Source organism: Coloeus monedula (assembly GCF_965178545.1).
Source record: "Coloeus monedula genome assembly, chromosome: 5".
Lineage (NCBI taxonomy): Eukaryota > Metazoa > Chordata > Aves > Passeriformes > Corvidae > Coloeus > Coloeus monedula.
In genome coordinates, this window is record NC_138785.1 from 16433070 (window position 1) to 16457629 (window position 24560).

Here is a 24560-nt window from a genome sequence, read left to right on the forward strand (position 1 = left end):
AAGATGTCGTGATTTATTTAATGTCTGCAAAAAAAAATTATGAAAATTTCACGTCCTTTTTTCAACAGCTTAACTTTTAATCCTTTATTTCACAGTGTCTTAAGACTGCTGTTTTTTCTATTTACTTTCTGTATATAGTGAAGAACTACATTTATAAAAAAGCAGTACATAAAAGTACATAGGTAAAATTGTAACCTTTGATCGACATTATACTCCCTGTGGTTTATAAAGTGACTTGGGAAGTTTTACAAAGTCAGGATTCAGTCCAGACCTGAACCAGTAGTTTGGCTTATATTGGGTTGTTTGTTTATGCTTACTTTTGGGGAATAGGTATCTCCTGAGCAAACATAATATATACAAAATCATTATTTAGCATTGTCTTACTAAATTTAGTTGTCCATTAACAGATCCAGAACTCTTCAAAATAAATCTCTCATTTTTTAATTTAAACTTCTCCACTAAAACTACTTTTAAGATTCCAGGAGCTGTTGCCTTTATTTAATTGTACGTCATTTGTGTGTGAGATTAAACATCAGATGAAGTTATAACAAAAATACTTTGTTTTGTTAAAGCATGACCTGAAAGCTCATGGGGAACTGAGTTGTAACTGTTTCTATCTGTGACATGCTTTTTCCATAAAATCAGAAAACAAATTTCATACTAAACTTGCCTTTTCACATAACTGTTAATTGTGAAGTTACTTTGCCATTACAAATAATAATTTGTATAATATGTAATAATAATATGTATGTAAATACATAAAGGAAATGTGTATTTGAGATGTCTATACTTTTGATATAGGTGAATTTAGCAATCTCTAAATCAACAGTGTCCTAGAAGACAGAGTGATTCCTCTTTCTGAATGCCATCTTATACCAACTCTTGAAAGAAAAGTACAAATGATGGATACAAAATGGAGATCTTTAGTGTCAGCAGAAAAGTAGAAGAGAATATTCCTTTTTTTGAAGTGGTATTGTAGATCTCCTCTGTACTCAGGAAGGAGTAAAACCATACAGAAGTAAAAACTCTTCATAATGGTCTGATTAGTTTGCATATGAATAAAGTGCAAAAATTAGTATTAGAAAATTAATCTGAAAGTTATTTTATTTGCATATTAATCAATTATATTAACAAATAACACTACTGTTAAACAAATACATAGTTTGAAGTTGTTACCCACATGTAGAAAGCACAGAAACACTGATTTGTTGTCTCTTCTTTAAAGGAAACAAACTTGCAGCTAGGTTTAAAATGTTGAATTTAATTACTATTAAAATTGAAGTCAGTGACTAGAAAGGGCATCTACTGCAAATGGGCACTGCAGCTTACCCTAAAGGAAGAAATATTGGGCCAATGAAAGCAACCTATAGAGAATGTGAAATAACAGCCATGTGCTGGCATATTAGGAATGTCTCTTCATAGATGTGCAAGTTTTATTTCACATTGTCCTCACCCTTCTCAATAAGAATGACTGATAGCTTCACTTTGTGATTTCCCAGCTTTTAAGAGTCTATTTTTATTTATTTTTTATGACCAACCTCGCACTTGTTAAATGTAATTTTTGCTTTATGTAACATAGAAAAAAGCACATCTGCAGTATACTGTCCCATGAATTAACAAGAATGACTGGACATAAGACAAGAAATCCTTTAAAAACATATGTTCACATTAAATATCTGGGCTAGTTCAGTAAAGGAGGTCTTATGGGGTCATTTTTGATGCAGTGCAAGTAAACCATTTCTGCTCTTCTGAAATAGTTTCTTTCAGGTTTATATTGAGCTTGTATAACGGCACATTACATAAATAAAGGCTTAGTTTGTACATTAGTCTTTTACATCTTGGATTCTTACTAAATCCTTGTTTTTACTAACTTGATGCTTAAGAGATATTGATTTCAGCAACGCATGCCTGTGGTGTTTATTTTGATATGTCTGGGATTAAAAACAGAATTAACACGCATAATCAGTTTTCTTAGAATTAAAAAGGGTGCTTTGGTACCATTGGTTACATTCCTCTGAACAAAAAGGAGAGCAGAAGAGATGTGATAAAAAAGGGATCGATTTATTCAATCACTGGGTATAAAAACATTAGCCCTGGGAAAGACCCTTCCTCTAAGAGCTTTAGCTGCCCAGTCTCGCTTGTGTGGCACAAAATAATTTGCATTTTTAGAGAAAATTCATGTCTTCTGTGAGCTCTAGTGAAACATGAATAAATTGCTTTCTTTTCCTCTTTTTCTGATTTTATAAAGCTGAATCCATTAGGGGCTGAGTCAAACTGTAATGAAAGAAAGGCAACAACTGAGATGATGGAAACCCTGGATTAGATTTCTTAGTAGTCCAAGCCCAGCTGTCATGGCCTACGTGTCAAGTTAGTGCTCTTTGGGGAGGCCTGGCAGTACATGTGAATATTTTTTTTAACTGCTGTGTTACAACAGGTCTCTAAAGCGGCTAGGAATTAAACAGAGATGCAGAGATTAAGAATTAAATAGAGCCACAGCAAGCAGTTCACCAGGGAGACTTGCAGTGGGACAAGTAAACCTTCCCAGGGCTTTTACCCACTGCCATGCCTGGCAGGCTCGCCTGTGACCTGGGGGCTCTGAAACCTCCAAGCAGGGGTGTCTTATTCTAATATATAGCAAGGACTTTTGTCTATTAGACCTTGTGAGCTTTGCTATGAGGTAGGGCTGTGATTTGATCAGAACATGCAGATGCCAGCTTGGATTTTAAGCCACTGTTTCTGTTTTTATTGGGAAGACCTGCTTTCCTGTCAAAGCACCAAACATTTGTCTGAGTACAGACTGGTGTTAAATTATCAAATTACTGTTGTCCAGAGTCTTCTACCTAGTGCTTGGAATTTATCCAGTTTCCAAAGAGACTCTCACATCCTCCCATGAAAGGGCATGGCACAGTCAAGGGGTCTCGCAGTCTGTAGTAGATTCAGACACTTGAAATCATCTCAAGTTCACCACTCACTTTGTGAATTTGGGGAAATGTGATATTTTCAAACCTAAGATAATGTGATAACAGATTTCCTCGACTGTGGGAACAGTTTATAACAAAAAAAATCTGCCAGAATCCCTATCGGACTTGTGCCCTGGGGAAAAATTCCTTCCTTATTTCTCAGCTGGCAGCTTTGCATGATTTATCTCATCTTAAGAAAGCATTTCAAACCAGCAGCCGCTGGTGTCTGCCTGCACTTCCACTGGTACCTTTGTGAGGGACAGAACTGAGAAGCAACACCTAAATAACCCTGTTTCCTTTTCTCCCCTTGCATTGTGGTCATGGAAAAGGTCCAAAAGTAACCAGGCCATCCATTCCTTGGATGCTCTCCTTCCCTTGCATCTATAAGTCCATGCCTCCCCTCAGCCCCATTAAGTGTCTGGACACTGGGAGTACCTGCTGGTGCCTCTCATCACTGTGATTGAGGAGTGGGTGACATCTTTTACTTCATGAAGACATTTGCTTGCCTGGTGTATGCTTCTAATCTCTGCTTTTCCTAGAGCAAAACAATGGTATAATTCAAAGTGAATTTAAAATTTCTGAAGTCAATTTTTTTCCAAAAAGATCTGTTTTGAAGCAATTTGGCAAAGCTGACATAACCATGCTAACTTCAGTGAAGCTGCATTGGCTGCATCACTTGAGAATTGGGCCCAGACTAGCCAGAGCATTTATTTTTAAATTCTAGCTTCTGCTGGCTTTTTCTTAAGTCTCTGTAGTTCTATAACTTTCTAAAGTAGCTCACAAGTCTTGTGCTACTGCTAATAAAACAGAAAATCCATTTCCATTTTCAGTGTAATCTTTTTTTCATGCGAATCTATTTCTCATCAAAAGAAGTGAGTGACTGGTGTGAAAGCTGGAGCTCTCTACTTATCTGTAAAGACAAGTAGTGGCCTTTCAAGTTGTCACACGTTGTCTGGAAGAACATGGCCATAAATTCAAAAACTGGGAGGGAGAAACTAAATGCCCTGTGTTGCTGTGACCAGCAAAAGTATTGTTCCCAATGCCTGGTGAGGAGAATTAGGTCTGATCTCTGATTCTATGATCTCAATCTGTTGGTAAAATCAGCAAGGAAAGCTGAGACAAAGAAGATTCTCCAACATGCCCATGGGAGCACACCCATGTCGCCACATGTGAATGCAAGGAGCCTGCATAAACCAGGACCTTTATTTCCAGCAGCTGTTTTTTGTTGGTTATTTTTAAAATATAAGTTGGAGCACTTTGCATCAATCTTAGAGGGGAACAATATTCTCCCCAGACAAGCTCAGTCACAAAAAAATTGATACTTCCATAAGGGATTCCATAACTTCTTTTTGAAGAACATAATCTTCCAGACACTTCCTACATCTCGTTAGCCACAGAGGATGCAGTCATGCCTAAGGTGCCTTAGAAGATGTAAAGGTCAAGTCAGATAAGGAGAAAAAAAAAATCTCCCTGGCATTCCTTTTTTGTTTTTTTTTTTGAAGCAGATGCATTGCTGGATTTTCTCTGCTTCTCTGGCTTCCACTTCTGTGCCCAGATGATACCTTTGGCTAAGCTCTCGGAAGACAGTTTCCCAGGCAAAAAAGACTGCATAATAGAGACCTCAGATGACAAACAGTTTGCAAGCCACGAGGCAGAGTACTCACTGGAAATGCTGAAAGTCTCAGCCATGAAGAAGTGCTCTTATATATGCAATTATAGAAGAGTAGGTAAACCTTTAGAGGCCAGAAAACAGCAGAGCCAAACCAGAACATAAAGAATGAGATCTGCAGAACAAGAAACTCTCAACAAAATTACACAGGACACTCATGTCAAAATACAGATATAAAGCAAAAAGAACTAAAATCAGAGATACTTTTAGTCAGATCAGGCTGATACTGTATTTGAACCTCAGCATGATGATGGCATACAGTTAAGCAAGAGGACGTGTTTAAGTAACCTGTGCTTCCCAGCTTTCCCTCCCCTGGGACACCTTTGAGGAAGCTGAATTTCAGAGAAAGGGGTGCTAAGCACTCTGTGACAGTCAGGTCCTTTGAAGACACATCAAGCTGCATATTCAGAAATAAATATTACACACTGCCAGTGATTTAATACTGAGCTCCTCTGCTCAGTGGCATGTTTTGCTCAATGGGTAGAAGATGGTATTCACAAAAGGGAGGTATGAACTGTCCTGCTATGCTGTCTTGCATGTTTTAATTGTGCCTTTATACCAAGCACTTAACAGAAAAAATGCACTACATCTGTATGAGTAAAGGATAAGGGACGAGGGTTTATGTGTATAGAAGAAGGTTGCACAGTAAACACATGGCGTAGATTCCCCAGCAGAGTATTTAAATTTACAGCACAAGGACTGTAGTGAATTGGGGGAAGACAGCAATAATTTTTCAGTGTAGTGGCTTTGGTATGAATTGCTGTCAGAATCATCACTATGCCTGAAATCTGTGTTTTCACAGCTACTGTACTGTCATTAAGTACTGAGCACCCAGTATACCTAGCTTTGCTTTGTTTTAAAGTGAAGTAGCCATAATAATTCTGCACACAAATTAGGAACAGATATGCTGCTTCTGTTATGATTAGTATGTTGTCGGAAACATCAGCCCACTTACTGCTTCTTTGCCCTTTGCAATGAGAGTAGACTTCTTTCATAACTCCAAAGATGTGTGTTAAAACTTCGATGCATACATCGAGACAGACATTTCTGTAAAAGTCTGTAGGAATATCTCTACTGTGAGCAAGGTAAGGGTTTCCTTTCATATGGATTTCTGAGTAGATCTTGGGCTCAATCTTTAGTGATGGCTCTTGGCAGATATAGAGGTAATAGAAGTGTTTTTATACTCCTTGCATGTTCTCTGCTCACCAGCTTCTCAGGGTAACCAAGGGCACGTTTGGCTTCTACCACAGAACAAGCAGCCACCCTTTGCTCAGAAGTTTGCTTTCTCAGCAGGTCCCTCCAGCAATTAGGTTCCAGGTGTGATCTTCATTCTGCACCTGGATGGGAGCAGAAAGAAAAGAAACCCCTCTCTAGGCCATTTGGGAAGTCTACTTTGCATTGTGGAAACTTTGATTAACCAGCTGGGCAGATGCTCACCTGCTTTGCGTTGCTGGAAATCTTTGCCTTTGAGAATGTTTCAAGGCACTGAATGGCAAATACTCTGAGTAGAGCTAGAGACAAGATGCTGTATTGAAATTTTAAGCTAATAGTTTGGATTTAATGTAGAATTTGTTGACAGTAAAGGTAAAACTATGAGCTAAAAACTGGCAGCTCTTTTGTTTAGGTTTCTTCATGCTTGAAGTGATCTTCTTGATGATTATTTTCCAAAGCTGATTTTTCTGTGTCACCAATATTTGCGTAGAATTTTTGGGATCTCTAACTTCCAGACACACAAAAGACACAGTGTCATATTTTGGCCTTGAGAAAAATCCCTGCTTTTCTCTCTACAGTCAACAATTTGACCTGATAGAGCTGTTATTTGATATAATTGATATTCAACAAATGGTTTGTGCAAAAGATGTCACAGATGAGTGTATAGCAATGCACAGAACTGAAAAATGTAAGATCAAGAGAGATCTCCATTGTTGTACAAATGTCTGGAACATGCCCAAACTATGTAAGAGAGGAAGATTAATTTGTCTGAGAACTGTTGAATATGAATAAGTAAACAATGCAAGTTATTAGTCAGGGAAAAATTCGGATTCCCATTAGGGTTTCTCACCCAAACCAGAAAAACCTTTCCTTATAGTGCAATAGCCTGAGTAGGCTCTTGAAAAGCTTATGAAATAAATTCTGCTTCTCATTCATAAACTTACCCATCTGTGAAGCCTTTATTCAGAGAAACCTACGTGCTCAAGTGCTTGCTGTAGTTCATTAAAGGCTCCCATTTGTACTCATAAAGACTCATTCATTGCCCTGAATAATATATGGTGTACGGAAAGAGAACCAACTCTTGCTTTTACAATCTAAATTAAACAACTTTGTCTGATAAAAGAAGCACTGTCTCACTTCCAACTAGGCCATAAGCCCTAAGGGTCTTGTAAGTGTGTGTTTATTATTTATTTATTTTTGCCAAATAGTCCTTCAAGGATCTGAAAGCTAAGAGAGCCAAGCTGCTTAAATTGTTCCTCTTTCTCTGCCTGCTTAGAAAGACAGAGGCAAGCATGGGCACAACTGTACTGAAGCAAATACTCATCCATAAACTTATTCTAAAATGCAATTGGATAGTCTTCTGTCTTTTTCTCGGTCCCACCTTCTAACCTTCCTAATCTTGGGAGTCCATCTCTATTATGTGTGATGATTAATAACTGCTGTGCTTCATTAGCCTGTGTTGTTGGTATTGTTTCCCCAATGGGAGCATTTGCTGTCTAGGGATAGTCCATGATTACTCTGCCTCTTGGAACAGTCAGATGCTTTCAATCTAATGCGCTGTCCATGTTTTAGCATAAAATAATATTATGACATCCACATAATGGAACCGTCTGAAGATCCATTTTATTAAGCACTGGAAGAAAATGTGTGTGTTTGCATGTGCAATGGAAGCATAATCAGAAAACCTATTTCACCAGAAATGTCATTTCCATGAGGGTTTCATGTAAAGACACAGCTATTTTGAGGTGTAGTTCTTTGGCGGTGAGCATGAAAAAATACTCCATAGCCAATATCTTACCTGGTGCAATTAACTTACTCAAATTACATACAGCCTATTCGAAGAAGGAAAAATAGGAAACAGGGATAGGTTTATTGTACTTATTCCATTTTGTGGGTATTTATTTTAAATGCAATCTACCTTGAAGTACAGAGCTGTACTGCTCTTAAAAGATTACTGCTTCAAGTTACTCCACATACCTTAACATAGCATAGACCCTTTTTACATTATACGATCAACTTTTTGACAGTGCAGGGCCAGCACAGCTAATGGAATAATAGCCTGCAGGGTCCAGCTAAATGATATACGAATATAATCAACCTTTGTGATGACTATTCAAAAGTAATCCCTTTAGCTTTCAACTGCAACATATATTTCAACCAGGCAAAGCCATATGAAGAAAATCTCTGCAGACTCCACTGATACAATATGGCCTTCATATCCCCACAGTGTGTTTGCTGCTTACAGTGAGTTTTAAATTTAAGGTAATGGCTACTGTATATTCATGTGAGCATAGAACAATACCTTTGATTTGTTGGAGAAATGTTACATTAGCTACCAAGGGCCCTATTCAGTAAACTTTGACACAACCCTTATATATGGTTTACTGCTTATTCTAAATGGAATATGCCTGATGAAAATGCTTTGCATGCCCAAATTGTACAAATTCGTTAATCTTTCTATTCATAAAACCTCCATGTACAACTACCTCCATTCCAAGTGAACCAAGTCAGAATACATGGTTAAACAGGTAGGCCCAACTTGCTTTTAGAAAGGCATTACATCCATTTTCATTTATCAAGACAGAAAAATACATGGGAAGATTATCTACAAGTGTGGGATGAGCATGTTGTTGGAAGTCGTATTATTTTCTTCTCTGTCTCTATTCCTACACCATTGCATCATTCTTCAGGTTATATAACTCAAAACAGCTGCATGACCTTTAAAAATGCAAGTAATTTTTAAATTACAATAATGGATTATATCTCATCAGCTGCGTTACACCAACATGATAATATGTCGAGATAGTGTCACTTTCTCTCCCTTTTGTGACAAAAAATGCAGTATTGGCTAATGGTGAATCTGAATATGTGAAGTTAATTCTGTTAAAGTAAAATAGATGTAATGAAAATGCTACTACTTTTGTAGTTCAGAGAGTTCAGTCTCATTAGCAGGAGTTGCAAATGGGGTCTTGTTTGTGTGCGTGCACCTGAATCCATGTGAGAACATAACAGCATGTTTCCATCTCTTGTTTGAGGTAATGTGTTGTAGGATGCTGCTTAAGGAGGTGAGCTATAGTGGAGGAGTAGGAGAGGCTATGGACTTTCCCCCTATTTGTTTGCCATGGCACTTCTTGAGCCCACAGAAAACTATTGCATCCTCAGCATCCTGAAGCAGGGAGTTCCAGTGATGAGGCGGCAGGGCACAAGCAAGACCTTTCTTTGTATCCAAGCCCACCACCTCCTACTTCCAGTAGACTCTACCTCATTCTTTTATTGGAAAACACATTGAAAAATGGTTTCTGGGTTCCTGCGGGCTACTCTCGTTCTTACTTTTGTCATCTCCTCAAAATATTTTCTTTTTTTTTTTTTTTGAAGCAGTTTCAGCTGCCTGAAACAATAATCCTCTTATGACTTCATCGCTTCATGGAGCTTTCAGTGGAATTCTTGTTTAATAAAGTCCAGCAGTCTTTGAATAATGCAGACCTTGGATTTGAATGCTTTCCCATCACATGGGCATGCAGTCTCAGGAATACAGTTGTGAACTGTTTCATTTTCTTTATAATCTTTTGAGAGAAGGATGCCTAAAATTCCTGTCCTCTCTAGAGTTAGTTGTAGCTTCAGTCTTTGTTGGTGTGGCCTTCTTTTTTTTGTATGACTTTTCACTAATTATATCATGTAAAGGACTTGCAGCTCTGCATTGTTTTCTCCCAGAAACATCATGAAATAATGAGATTTTTAGAAGCGTAACGTTGTGTAGATAGACACACAGAAACAAAAGGAAGAGAGATGCCAATTCTAGCTGCACTGAAAATCCAATCAGACAATTTTAATTATATTTTATCAACAGTAATGATAATCTGTCAGGAACATCCTCTTATGATTAATTATATTTACATTCTATTAATACATATTAATGTTATATCCACATTTTGCACAATAAGATGGAAGGAGAATGCTTGATGGTGTGATCTGTGTTGGTATATATGTATTATCATTATGAATATGAGATGCTTTTATTGTTTCTAAATAGCATAGGCCAAACAAATGCCAAGAAAACATTTATGGCTCAGTATTCCATCAGTTATCCTTGATATGCTTAATATGTGCTGGGAGGGCAGAACTGTTAATCAGCCAATAATAGCTTGGTGTTCAAGTGTGAAGGCAAAAGGCCAAAAGGTGCACGAGAAAAGCAATTTCTGCTGTAACTCCCCATCTGTCATGTGCACATCGCCACCATCTCTTGCACGTATCAGTGTCTGTAGCTGTCAGAGACACGCTTTTCTTCGTGTTTCCCAGGAAATACAGATGTTGCTGTACTCAGACACATTTTGGGCTTGAATCACCTGCTTTGCACCACTTTTCCACCAAAGTGCAGCCTCTGGAAAGAGCAACAACACTGCACTGGTGTAAAACTGGGGTGGGACAGCATAGTTCCGACCCCTATAAACACTTCTGGACTGCTTGGGGCTCTGGGCTGCTTCCTACTGGTTGAGTTCCTAAACCAGACCAAATGTGCAGGTTTTATTAGATTTTTTTCATTTAGACATGGTCTGCTAGGGAAGGAATTCCCATTTATTTACTTTAGGCCTGGTTTCAGGACATGTCACCTGGAATAACTACATTGTTAAATACAGAGTAAACGACTAACATGTACAGTGCCCTCATACAAAATGGGACTTCATATGAGAATGCTAATTCTCTGATATTCTTCATAGATTTACTTATCCTGTTCTTGCTTGCATACAACTGTGGATAAAATCCTAGTTAGCAGCTATACTTAATAAAAGTCTATGAAATGACAAAACATAAATTTTGTTGAGTCTTAAGTAGTCCAGTAGTTTTAATCTGTTCCAAACATTGCACCAGCAGATACACTGCCTTAAACATTATTTTTCATCCCCACCAGAACTGGATTATTTATTTTGGCCATGAATTAAACTATGATGCCATACAAGCACTGTTGGTATTGCTGTGACTGAAAGACAAAGTCCAGGTTTAGGCATCACAGTACAAAGAGGTAGTGACAAACTGAGGAGGAGGATCAAGTCAAGAAAATGTGAATTCCTTTTGAATATTGAAGAGACTGTGTTTGCTTCGCCTCCAAAAGAGAAGATTAGAGAAAGGAAAATAGTCTCTCAAGCTATAAGGAGTTATTCAATCTTCCATTGCTCTTGTGTGTCTGCAAAAGGTAGGACAAGAGAAAAATCAGTTTAATTTGCAATAAATATTTATCTTAAGTATTAGGGAAGAAACTGAGCAATAGGGCTGTGAAGCACTGAAACAGAGAGATTAGGGATGTTGTGAAACAGCCTTCATCAGAAGCCTTGGAGAATAGATGTCAGGGATGGACTAGATATATGTGCACTTTCTTCATTTGAGGAGGTGAAGCAGATCAGTAGTTCCCAAAATAAGCAACAATGCCCCAGGGATGGTGTGGTTGGAATGAGGTAGAGGGAGGTATGTTTCTGGAGAGTCCCTGGGAGCAGAGCAGAAAGTGCAGCCAGGAGGTGGGAATTTGGTGTGGAAATGGAGTGAGAAAGGAATGAGGCTGAGCCTCACAGATCACCGGAGCAAAGGAAACGTGTGACTGTCAAGAACTGCAGAGTCAAGCCATGCCCTCCCAGCCACCTGTTCTTTGGATCACATCCCATGAGGAAGACCCCACTGAGAGGTGGCAGCCTTCTCTTGCCTCCTGCACTGCTCACTTCCTCCCCTGCACAGTGTTCCTCTTGCCCGCCATCTTTCAGTGCTGTCTTGGCCATCGTCTTCTCCCAAATGCATCTCCCTTGTCGGCTCCCCAGCTGGTCCCACCCAGCTGTCCTGTTGGAGAACTGCTGCACAGGAGTGCTGCAAATGAGAGCAGAAATGCCTTTCAGTTCTGTATTTCTAGGATTATGTTTTCTGTGGCTCATCTCTGTGTTTTTTAGATTTCCTTCTCTTGTGACTTTTTACTGTATGATGTGTTTTTCAATTAAACTTTTTAGGCCTTTTAACCATTAAAAGTGTTTTAAGTCTAAAACAATAATGTACTTTTTTTTTTAATAACAGAACCTGATGAAGAAACAAGTGCCTCAAAGCCTCTGTGAGCCTCTGTCCAAGACACCAGCTCTAGATCTTCCTGGTACAGTATTTGCTCATAATCTGCAGACTTTATACCAATATGCTTATTTTTACAAATTGTCATTGCTATCAATACTTAACCTGATTCTGACAGGCAATTGCACATCATCTCTGTCTTACTATGTCTAAATAATAGTATTTTTCCTGCTCATAAATGAATGAATTCACACTTCCCTCAGTTTTTTTACACATATTCCCAGTTTTAGAATTTAATTGCCTTTGATCGTGTAATTACTTTTAATTTACAGAAATAAGCCTTTGAGACAGAAACAAATCTGCTTAATCAGATGCCAACCCCAAACATAAAACATGTAGATATCAATGTATATACATAAACTTCTGACATTTTAATATTTTTCTATTTGCTGGTTTTTATTCCAGAGGTTGCCTGCTTACTGACCAAGAAGCTGATGTATAATGAGTACAGGAAGATCCTTGAAGAGACATGCAACAAAGTAGGAATTTCAGCAAGGATTTTGTCATAAAAATTCTATTATCAAAAAAAGCCTCTGTCATTGAAATAATTTTTTTTAAAAAAGAGTAGCGGAATAGAAAGTTTATACTTTGTGCCCCTGTTGCTTAATGTCTTCCAAAGTGTCAAGATCCTCCTGTTAAGATATTAAACATGAATGGGAATCCAAGATGCTCAGTGCCTTGAAAGATCAGGTTCCAAATGTGTCTGGAGAGTTTTTTTTAAATCCCAGATTATGATCCCTTTCAGAGAAACTTACTCATAGAGCTACCAGTGATTTTATCATGTGTGTAAAGGTTGGGGTTCACCAGTAGCTGAAATAGAATAGATCCAGCCTGGGTGACACACTATGGTGCAATTTTGATCCAATCTGTAACACAGGTTGGACTCAAAACATGACTAGGTTTGTTTAAAATCCATCTGGATGCAATCCAGTGCCATGTGCTGTGGGATAACCCTGCCTGAAGATGGGACCAGATGACCCCCTGTGGTCCATCCCAACCTGACTCATTCGGTGACTCTGCACTTACATCAGCAGGTAAACTAAAATTCTGCTTAGGTTCTTTCTGATTAATAATCTGAAGCACTGTTTTTAGACTCTGTGTAGAGAATTGTGTCCCATTTTGAGCTGATGAAACTCCTGACAGTGGGTTCCCCACATGACCCACTGACACCTGTGGTCTTCACAGTCCTCAGACACCTCAGAGTCCTCAGAACCTGCTGCCACCACTGTTGGCTCAAGGCAGAGTTAGAGGACAGAAGATGGAAGTTAACACTTTGCAAAATACACATAAAAATAGGATTTGGAACCTTCAAATTGTATTTAGGAAAATTGATGATGCATAATTTCACATATTAGAAAACCCCTTCTTTTAAACTAAACAAACAAAGCTTTATCACTCCCAATAGCCAACCATTCCTTTCTTTAAATGGAGGTTTCCAGACTCAGAGTTTGTAGCGAGGTCCATTAGACCTATAATCAGGTTTTATGATGGTGTTTGAGCAAGCATTAGCTTTTGCCATAGTAATAACTCAATTCATGGTTTTCTTCAGGATTGTAGTCTGAGTATTTGGTTGACATCTGACAATAGGGTTTCTCCCTGTTAAAGAATAGTAAGAATGTATCATTAACCAGCTCTTATTAGACTATTTTTGATCCAAAATGCTGTGTACATGCAATTTAAATACAAATAGCTCAATAATTTTATTCTTTTGTTTATAGGTCTTTATTGTCTGAACACCATGCTTATTATAACAATGTTAATTTAGAAGGCTTTTGCAAGGCTGAGAAGTTGTATAGAAATATTCCCACATGCAATTATGCACACACAAAGGCAACAAATCTCTTTGCTGAGTGCTAAAAAGAGGCAAACATTTTATGGAAACCAGAAAGAGAAACAGGACTATGAATTAAATATAAACAACATCTGTATTGTTTACCCTTTAGGTTTACCCCTTATGTTCTAATAGTGTTAATATGAAATAAGAAAAACATTCTAAAACTGGGACAATTTTGCAAATAATGTCTTAAATCCTGTTTATCTACAAGCTCTTCTAATCTTTGTAAGTATAGCATGACTACTAATTTTAGATATTTGAAATTTCTTTTATCAAAATATTGTTGAAAGAAATTATGTATTTGGATTTGGCCTTTGTAGTAAAAAAAAGTACATAAAATAACATAAATGACACCAATAGTCTAGAAAAGACAATTATCAATTTGTCAAGGGCAGGTTTCTAAATTCTTAAGGGCCTTTAATCCTGTGTACATTTCTGCAGGAAGTGAACATTCTGTTCATGTGTCTGAAAAGTTATTGTCTAGTTATGTTAAATAGCATCCATGGTTTTCACTATTTTTTGCCAATCTGCACTTGTTACTACATGATAATTCTTGTTTGCTTGTGAAAAACGGTCATGAATTAATCCCCTAGAGCATTAACTCTCCCATACTTTTGAACACTTTTTCATCATACAGCTTTTAATAAAAATAAGGGGAAATTTGTCATCTTGTAGCAATGTAAATGTGAGTTCTGTTCTTGAAAGTCAGGAAGCTTTGGGAGCAAATTATGTTTATTGAGCTAAATATACCCGTCTCCCATCCTAGTAACAATTTGTCTGATGAGTAACTCTCAGTCTGGCAGAATGCAGGCGTTGTTCTGCCCCTTGCAGACTTTTTCAGTGGGAAAATGAAGGCTCTGCTTCCCTCTTCAAATTAATGGGGCCAGGAGGTTAGGCAGGATGTTGTTCCATACATTACTGTTTGGACAGGATCCTGGAATAAACCTCTCCGCTGTTAGAAGCAGTCAGAGCTCCACAGGTCACGGCAGCCTTGCTGTAACACCTCACAGGCTCCAGCTGAAAGCACAGTGCTCACTGTACTTGGCTGAGGTATCGACCCAGTGCTACTGCAGAAGACAAATCACCACTCTCTGAATCACCAATGCCCTCCCAACATCACTTCCCTTTGCTGATCTCATCAGACACAGTCCTGCTTGTAAGATCTGCAGGGATCAGAGCTCACATTGGTGTAATGGAACTTCTGTCCTTTATCTCTTCACATGAGAGGTGCTTTAATTTAAGGAGCTCCTCTTATGGAACACAATTATTCTCCACCCTGCCTCATTCTTTATCCTTGCAATCCTTCCTCCAAGTTTTACCAGAAAGCACCTGGTCTCCTGACTCTTCATTTGCAGTCAGAAAGGAGGACTCATGAGAGATTATGAATTGCAGTTTACAAATTTTTCTGTGCGCTGAGAAATCACAGGCAGAGTTGACTTTAACAAAGTTAGAAAAGCAGGCAGATCAATTTAGCCTATAATGCCAGTTGTCCATTTCAAACAAGAGACTTGTCAAACATATTATAGCAGATGAATCTCTGGATAGTTCTGAAGTGTAATGTCTCTAAAATCTACATTTTGTGTATGCCTAGGACATGTTAGGCTGACAACTAAGGTGGTTTTTGAGTGGGGTTTTAGTAAGTTTCACTGTGGATGTATCCAATGGTATTGACTAACAACTCATAGCAGAGAGGAAGGTTGTATCTCAGAAAGGATTCTGTTTATAATTATGAAAAGCATGTTTTTATTCTGAGTTAATAGGGTATCTCTTGTTAATTATGATGATGTATAAGGTATTTCACCTGTGATGCCATTTAGAAAATTAATGTTTGAGTCACAGAAAGGTCATTGCTATTTTGGAAGGAATCCATTCATCTCTAAATAGGCCGTCCTAATATAGACTAAGAAATACTCTATATATAATTACTTAGAGATATGGAATAAATAAGATTGATGATAGGTATTACTAAAGATACACTTTCATTTCCTGCTAGGAAAAAGTAGATTGTAACTGGAAGAAGCAATAATACACATGTAAAAATGCAATAAATAGGTTAAAGCCTTGAGTAGTTCTGTGAGGTTCAGCTGTTACACATGAGGTGAGAACTCCTCAGCCTGCAGCAGTGGTGTACATCAGGGACTTTGTCCTGAGATTCAGGCAGGTATTTATGAACATGGCTCCTACAAAGAAGAGAATGAGGACTTCGTTCTTTTTCTTTTTTTAACAAACCTGTGTCTTGTTTGACAACATAACTTCATAATACCTTCATATTTGCCACACAAATGCTTGCAAGTAGATAGAATGTGTGTGTTGTCTTTGAAGATAACTCGTGTTAGTGGGTATTTCCATGTGTGAGTCTTCATTTGACACAGGCCTGGAGTCTCCAGGAGCTGAGGAGAATCCCAGGGGGATTTGTTTTCAAGTGGTCCCAGCAGCTGCTCATTTTCCTGCTCAGTTCTGCAGCTTGGTCTCCTGCAGCATGGGACATGTGGCACAGAAAACCAGTGGACAACAGATTTTCAGTAGCACGTGGACAAGCCAGGGTCTGGGAACTTGAGCATCCTAAGAGGAGTGTCTCAGAGTAGCAGTAGCTCCGGCTCCCACTCAGCTCCAAACCCAGCTAGGATGGAGATCTCTGACACCAGACAGATGGATGAGAGGTAACCCTTGTCTCTGTGAGGCAGCTTTTGTGACTGGCACATCCAGCCCCTGATTTGGGACATACTTATCCATACACAGAAGTAAATCAGCTTTGACAGGCTGCTGCCTCCTGCACTGAGCTGTTCTAATCCTGACAACATTGCTCCTGGTCTTCCTGGACTGTCAGAAAACATTGTCCCATCTGGCCACAAGTTCACAGTTTACAATCGTAGTGACTTAAATCTGGACTTAACCACAGCAGTGCAAAACATCTTCAGAGAGCCCTCCTTGAAGCCTGGTGGTCACTGTTATTCTCTGCTGTTTGCTTTCATAAGTGTTGTCTGCCTCCCGGCTCCTCAGCATCACTCGGCTGAGGAAATTTCCACACAAGTACCCAGAAAAAGGTTTCCTTGGCATTGCTGGCTGCTTTTTAGGCAGACTGGGCTCATGCCAAGCTTGCAGTACAGATTAACCCAAAAGTTATTTATGATAAGGGAAGCTCAGGATTACCTGCTTTCCATCTCCTGGTTGCTTCTCTCTCACAGCAACCCCTTTAACTTTTACATTCTAAATTGCAATGAGCTTTCATATCTGCTGAGCCCTGATACTCTCAGAGGAGCTCTGTGATATTAGAAAATTTAGATTAATTAGGGCTTTTGCTTTTACTTTGCCTCTACAAACCTTTGTTCTTGGAGGACAACATCACCAACACATTCAGGTTCTGTTGTGCTTTTGGCAGAAACAAATAAACACCTGCTGAAGACTGCACTTCCACACACACACCAAACCACCTCGGAGCAGGTGATGTTTAATCAGTGTTCCTGGGTGGAGTCACTATGTAAGTCATGTTTACGGTTTTTTCCTCCTTCTTCCTGACTAGAAAATTCAGGATAGTGGAACCTGCCTAGAAAATTACTTTCTGAAACTATCTGTGCCACAAAACTTGGTAGTTTATACAAAGTAAGTAAAAAAACAAGCTGTAAAGATGAGGAAAGTAAAAGACTAAAAAAACTAAACTAATATATTTGCAAGAAGTATGCTTGCCTTAGTCACCCTCTCTGTTTCTCCCACATCCCACATCCCACTGTAGGGAGTTGGGGTATTTCCATCAGTGAGATAATGCACTTTCCCCTGAAAGCTGCTGGGTTTAATCTCACCATCAGATGCTGTGATTCATTTCTGCAGTCCCTGTTGTGCGCTTCTTAATATCAGACAAGAGCAAAATATCTTCAGGACTGTGAGACTGAAGTTAACTATTTTTTCAAAGGAAAAAGGTGCTGGAAACATATAGTGGTCTTCATCAGCTGAAAGAGTCTGTGAAACCAAACCCAGACTCATGAGCCTGTCATGGTGTTGACTAAGAGAGCCAGGAAGAGGCTTTTCTACCTCTAAAACAGAGTAAGTTTGGTTCAGTCTCGTCTCAGGTGTAGGTCAGAGCTGTGCTCAAGGAAGACAAGAGGAAGCTCTTTTACTTTTTCCTCTGGTTTCTGAACCTTTGAAGACCATTCCAGGTGTGTGCTAAAGCTCCTTCCTGTGACAGCTCTCCTGTAATGGAAGAACAGGTCAGCTCTTGACTTCTGAAGCAAAGGCTTCAATGTCTTCACAGGTATTGCAAGCTGAAGTAAAAATCTGCATGTGGCAGCCCCAAATTATGGGTCATCATACCTTTTCTTCCTGATCTCTGTACTGGGGCCTTTTGAATTTCTACCTGGAAATCATCTTCAACATCTTTGAAATGCAAGTGTTCGTAACAGTGCTATGAGCTGAAAAGGTTTATTTCCTGATTTAAAGTGGTCCTGCCATCTTCAGCTGGTTTTTTGCCTCCCTGCATGATGATCACTCATCTGGGGTAAGTACTTTCTATGATCTTGTCTGGTTTGTCATGGCCAGTCCTTGGTTAGGAGCTTGATCCTCTTTTCTCACCATTTTCCACATACAGCATTGCATCATTAAAAAAAAAACCAACTCTTTTTTCAGGTAGGTGGATATTCATAGCAGAACTAAGAATCTCACTCCCCAGCAGAAAGGCTTTGAGTTGACACACAAATACTAATTACAGTAAATCTGAGATTTTTGAGCCTACTGTATCCTCTTCCCCACTTTTCCTTAGACTCATTTTTTATCTTCTTCACCTTTATTCAAAGTCTCCCCTCTGTCTCCACAATTCCAATGCTTCATAGCCTTCCTTCGTTTTATCCTTGCTGCTGAATGAAGACTTGATACAGATGAGAAGTAAAGATGAGCTCTTTCAAATTAAGCTTCACTGCAAACATCTTACCTGTCAAAATTCCATTAGAGCCGCAAGAGAAACGAAGGTACTTAAGCCTGGAATGTCACTGATCTCTGGACACCAGCCTGCTGCTAAATGCCTTCCAAACTCTGCCATTCTGCAACTTGATTGGACATCCCACAAATTCCCCTGCAGGCCTGGCTGTGGGCTGTGCAGGTCTGTGTTTTGGAACAACCCAAACTGGCAGTGCTTTCTACCCAGGATCATCCACAACTGCCTCCCCATTAATTCCCTCTGTCTGGAAGCACCCTGATGTCTCCTTAATAGGGGGTAGCATTATTTATAGCGATTTACAGGTGTGCTGCTAAAAGATGGAACTGTAAATCACCTCAAATGTTGTTCCATGCTGAAGTGCCTCTACATTATTTAACAAATTGTCCCAACATGACTGAACGACACACAATGGAAAAACTTGCCACGGAAATGTAATATTGAAAGGGCCACATAAATACTGTGTATTTAGTTAAGATTTGTAATTACAATTATTATTCTTCTGGCACTTTTGTACTCCAAGAGGATTTTCAGGGGTACTTCTAACCAGGGGGTGTCAGCAGGGCAATACAATGACTTATATATGTGACACTGTCATGCAGCTGGCTTTGCAGAGGTGTTTGGCACAAGAAATATCAGGTTGCATGCGTGCATCTTAGTTACAGCTCACTGCCTAGGGTGTAAGGTAGCAAGCAATGTTGTTTTACAGTGTATCAGGGTGATTCTGCCTCTGTAGAAAAAAGATTGAGGTGTGATGAAATGCCAGCCAAAAGTGCCTACAGGTACCTCAAAATAAAGAACTACACATGTTCTGAGATGTTGGTTTATCGTATTTGCCCGTAATCTGAGCACAGTGCTTTCCCAGATCAAGGCAAGGCTTGCAATTTTGAAGTGAGAGAAAAGGTGGAGCAACATCTTCTTCCTAGAAAGCCTGGACTGAAAATGCACTACATTCAGTGTTATATTTCTCCTGTAATTGTGGGTGGTTTTCCTCCTTCGGATGTACAGGTACCTTTATGCGATAAAAGCTTCTGATTTTTCTCTCTTCAGTCAGGGACAGTTCAAAGACTGTCATGCCTAAAACATGTACCTGGTTGAGATCTCACTGTGATCTGGCACAAAAGCCAGTGAAGCAGCCCAGCCACCTGCTGATTTCCTCTGGGCAAGCAGACTCGGCTCACAAACACCCATAGGGGCAAAGAAGGGAAAAGTGATCTGGAGGGGTGAAGGGAGAGTTGGTGTCAGCACTTCCCAGGGATTCAGCTTGGAGGTACATGAGTCAGAGAGTCTTTTCTAAAGATGAGAAGTGAAGGAATTGCCCCAGCAATTTCTCCATTGCTTTTCAAGCAGTAACTTTTTTTTTTAATTTAGCCTTTTGGGTTTTCCCAGTTAAATTTTAACATCAGTCAGGGCTCTCTTAAGGTGAAGCCCAAGACCTTCTATAACAGTTGCTGAGGATGTTTAAAATGTTTCTGCCGAAAGGAGGTTTCCCGTTTCCATGTGGTAACAGGGCTGTTGGTGTTCACATGTGTCCATAGACAGGAGGATCCACGTAATAAATGCCAGCCTCAGCCATCAGAGCTGGGGCTGCTGCTGCATTGGCAGGATGAGGATTGTTGGAACAGAAGCTATCTGGGAGGCAGGAAAGGGTGAAGGAGGTGCCCCAGGTGCTGAAATGTCCACACAAGGAGCATCTCTTCCTCATGTAGCTCAGTCATGGATGGTACCTGGCTTCCTGGTTCCCCCTTCTTTTCCCAGGGGACCACACTCCACATGGCTGTCCCTGTCTGTTCGTGCCTCTGTACCTCCCCAGCCTCAAACCAGTTTAAAAAGTGTTTTAAGCCCACTTCAAGCCAATGGAACGGATGGGGAAGGGGTTTAGCTGTGGCTATATCCCCACAGGTTTTGTGCAGCCGACAGAGGTGACAGACCCCATGTGTGTTCCACGCAAGGCAAAAGGCAGAAAATCACACATGTACTGAAAGCCCCAGGCAAGAGGATTTATTAATGCTCCATCTTCTAATGTCAGCCGGAGTTTGTGCCTTATTTGACACCAGAGAACCCAACCCAAAGGCCCAAATTCAGGGAAGTCAGCTTTCACCTCCCCCTTGCAGTACACCTGAGGCTGAGCTTTAAGAAAACTGCAGTGCCACTGCTGGGGAATTAAAACCACTGCTTCAAGGGGAATGGTATTTCATGGAGCATCTCATACTGCCAGTGTCCTGGGAGTGAGAAATTCAAGGGTGGTACTGGTTCCGTTTTTTTGGAGGTTGTCAGGTGAGGCAGAGTTTGTCCCAGTTCTAAGAGCCCTCTTAGGACTTGGGAAACTTCTTTCCAGTTCCTCGTCCCAAACTTCTCTGTTTTCCTCTGCTGTAAAGTTGGATAGCGGCACATCCCTGCTTCCTGGGAATGATTTGGGGATCAGTATGCTACTATCAGGGAGGGGTAAAAGCACTGAATTGCCATAATGGCCCCGAAAGAATTGTAAAACTCTGGGAAAAAAGCATCCTCATAGAACCAAAGAACAGTTGGTCCATTGGAATGCAGCACTGTCACTCACCCCCAGCCTGGTTTTTCCTTTTCCTGCATGAGCTCTTCCACACTTTGCCACTGCTCCTGCTGTTGGAGCCTTGACATGTATAAAACAGGACTCTTGCAGCACACGCTGGAGTTTGGACCGTGTGTTTTCCTTCAGAAAGCGCCTCCGCCTCGGCACTAGGAAACCTTGTCAGTGCTGTGTTTCGCAGAAATAAATAAATAAAGGAGCGAAGGAAAATGTCATATACATAAATATGCCACAATAAGTTTAGTCTCTGGATCAAAGTGCTCAAAACGACACAGCTTTGAAACAGAAAGGTAGGAATCAGAATTACACATCCCCACGCATCAGCCCAGGTGCCAGCTGTTTAACTGAGCCGTGCGCTCTGTGGCTGATTAAATGAAAGCATTTTAACAGCTGCCTCAAAGAAGGAAAACCCTCTCCACACCTTCCCAGGGCTGCCTCGTGCTCCATCCCCATGGGCTGCCTGGGAGAGCAGCCCCTTGGCTCCATCCCGCACCTGCCCTGTCCCTGCTCATCAGCACCCATGTGGGGCCACCAGGATGCAGGGCTGCTCTGGGATCATCCAAAGGACAGGCAATAGGGTCTTTGGCGAGGTCAGAATTTCAGCGAGTCCTGGTGCCAATGCCTGGCAAACCTGGGTGTGGGCAAGAGCCCATCAGCTGTCTGGCTCTAATCCAGACTATTCCACGAGTTGAAAGTGCTGCTGCCTGGGTTGGGGGGACACAGCAGCTCAGCAGGTTGGGGGGAGAGGGTCTGGTCTTCATATCCGGGCCAAACACAGACCAACCTCCCCATCAGGGAAGAGGCTCTACAGAAGAGAGAGAGCTTTAGGTAAGTGGTGGGTGGTCTCTGGTGGCTGCATCCCTGCCAGTCTGTAGAACCAGCTGGGAGCCCTTCTCCAGCCTGGGGCCAAGCAGTGCTGCATGATGGCTGATTCCCTTCCTCTATTCCCCTGCCCCCTCAAAACAGCGTGGGCACCACTGAACAGCCTGTTTGGAGCAGACACTGCCCCCAGCCCATGGCCAAGCATTGCTTGGGAGGGTGTCCATCAGCTCCAGCCAGCACAGGGGAGGCAGACCTGCCTGTGGCCAGGCTTGTGCCCTGCCCTGCCCTGCTTCGTTCCCTGGTGCAGGCACAGCCAGGAGATGCTGACTTCAGCATCTCAGGCTCCAGAGAGGCTGAACTAGGTGACCTCCAAGGATCCCATGCCCTCGGCTGACCTGGGAGGGTGGTGAGACACTTGTAGTGCAGGTGCTGCAAGCCCTGCCCCTGGCTGTTAAGAGTGTCCCCAGCAGGGCCAGCAGCAAAGGTACCGTCTGGGCTGCCACCCCTCTCCGAATGCCCTGGCTGTGGGAGGTGTTTCCCCAGCCTTCCCGAGCAGACAGGGGAATAACCCAGGCACAGAGACAGGGATCAGACCCATCACTGCTCCACCACCCCCAGCCCACTGCTGACATCCCCGTCGTGTCTGCCTGGCAGTGGAGGCTGAAAGGAAGAGTGGTTTAAGGTGCAGCCAGGTAGGAGGGAAGCAGGGAGCAGGGAGACACTCCCCCCCTCACAGGTGAGCTGCAGCCATCAGCAAGGGGATCTAACTGGGCCTCCCCCAGGGACTGGCGCCCCTTCTCCATGAGGAAGGGCCACTAGGAAAGTTTTGTGGGCACCTTTGTGTAATGTATTTAGGTGCAAGAAATTCGGGAGGGTTAATATCAAGCACCAGATGTGTCCATTCACAGTAATTTTTAAAGACACTGCATTTTAAGACTGTATTCTTAAAGAATCTATTTCTGAAGTGAAGAGCAATCAGGAAAGAAATTTAACAACTCAGGATGTAAAAACTATTTCAAAAGGTGACACCTTTTGCCTTTTTTTACACGACATCCACTGTGTCTGTGTGTGTGTTTGTACCTGTGGGGTGGAGGCTTTTATTATGCCGAGGTTTGCACAAGCCCTCCTCATCAAACCCTTCTTTGGCCCAGGGGGCTCCTGCTGCTGCCCAGTGGGCATTGCCATACCTGTCACTGCCAGAAGCCCCCCCACAAGAGTGTCTGGGAGTGGGAATAGGACATGGTTCATTCACTGCTGCACATCCACAAATTCTGCCCACAAAATGTGGCAAGAAACTGAACTGCTTTTCACTTTTGTGAAAGCCGCAACCACTGCTGCCATAAAATGTTGGCATGGTCATAACATGAGACTCTTCCATGGGTTTCCCTCCCCAACTGGCATGGGCAAGTCTATGTTTGACACCCTGGTTTTTAATAGCTTTGTTCAATACAGACAAAGCTATCTCCCTGTAATTGTCCTCCCTAAAAAAAAAATATGTGTTCTCAAAGTTTATCCTGCCTACTTCCGTGGTCTTCCCTTCAAAATAATGTGGTGCCACAGGCAAGAGAAAAGCTGTGAGTGAGTGAAAAGATGGGTAAGAAAGGGCTTCCCACACGCAATGAGCCTTCCTCAAATCCGGCAGGCCACCCACATGTACCCACACACACCCTGAGAGAACTTTGTCCCCAAATGCCACACACAGATGGACAAAGCGAACACAGGCCAGCCAGCTCAGGGCAATGTGCTGCTGTGCTGCAGCTCCTGTGTGCTCCTGGTGACAATCACATCTGCAAGGACAGCTCATCACGTCACCCTCGGGCCGCCTGGTGGTTCTTTGTGCCTCATGCTTTTGCCCACCCAGGGTGGTGTTTTTGCTTGCTGCCTTGAGGGTACTTTTCTCCTCCTCTGCCCAGAGAGCTTTGGGGACCAGTATGGAGGTGGTGGCTCTAGGACAGGTCATCTCCAGGATCTAGGACTAGGACACCGTGCTAGAGCATGCAAAGAGCAGAAGATGCGTCCAGCTCGTCAGGATCAGCCATCTGTCACGTGAGGGCCAGGGCTGGATCACCCCACCCTGCACCGATGGGGAGCACCCCCGGGCTCACTGCCCGAGAGCTGAGCAGGGCTGGATCACACGTGTGGCTGCTTATACATCACGCTTCTGGGAAAAATTCCGTGTCCGTGAGTCCCTGGGACCGTGGGGTCACAGAAACACTTCTTTGACAGAAGCCTGCGTGAAAGGCCACTTAAAGCCCCTGCAGGGGGTTTGCCGGGCTGCAGCGGGGTTTGAAAGGCTGCTGATACTTGCAGCAGTTCCCCCACCGCATCCCCTCTGCCCTGGCCCTCGCCCTGCACGCTGTGGGGGTTCCGGGGGCCACGGGGCCCCTCTGATGGGTGGTGAGTTCCCTCCTGAATTGCCGGGGCCCTCCGGCCGCTGGGGCATCAGACACCCCTCACAGAGCCTGGGGGGGAGCACTGCG

General features: G+C 41.7%; 1 protein-coding gene across 1 annotated transcript in view; it reads left to right on the forward strand.

The window, feature by feature from the left end:
• Positions 1-12446, forward strand: part of TTC29 (tetratricopeptide repeat domain 29) — a gene marked incomplete at both ends in the record, with an annotated part of 116525 nt that extends 104079 nt beyond the window's left edge. Inside the window, 3 exon segments of the mRNA XM_082281276.1 lie at positions 11890-11921; positions 11923-11962; positions 12343-12446. Of these exon segments, the coding sequence (XP_082137402.1) occupies positions 11890-11921; positions 11923-11962; positions 12343-12446 (176 nt within the window).
• Between the last annotated feature and the right edge of the window lie 12114 nt (positions 12447-24560).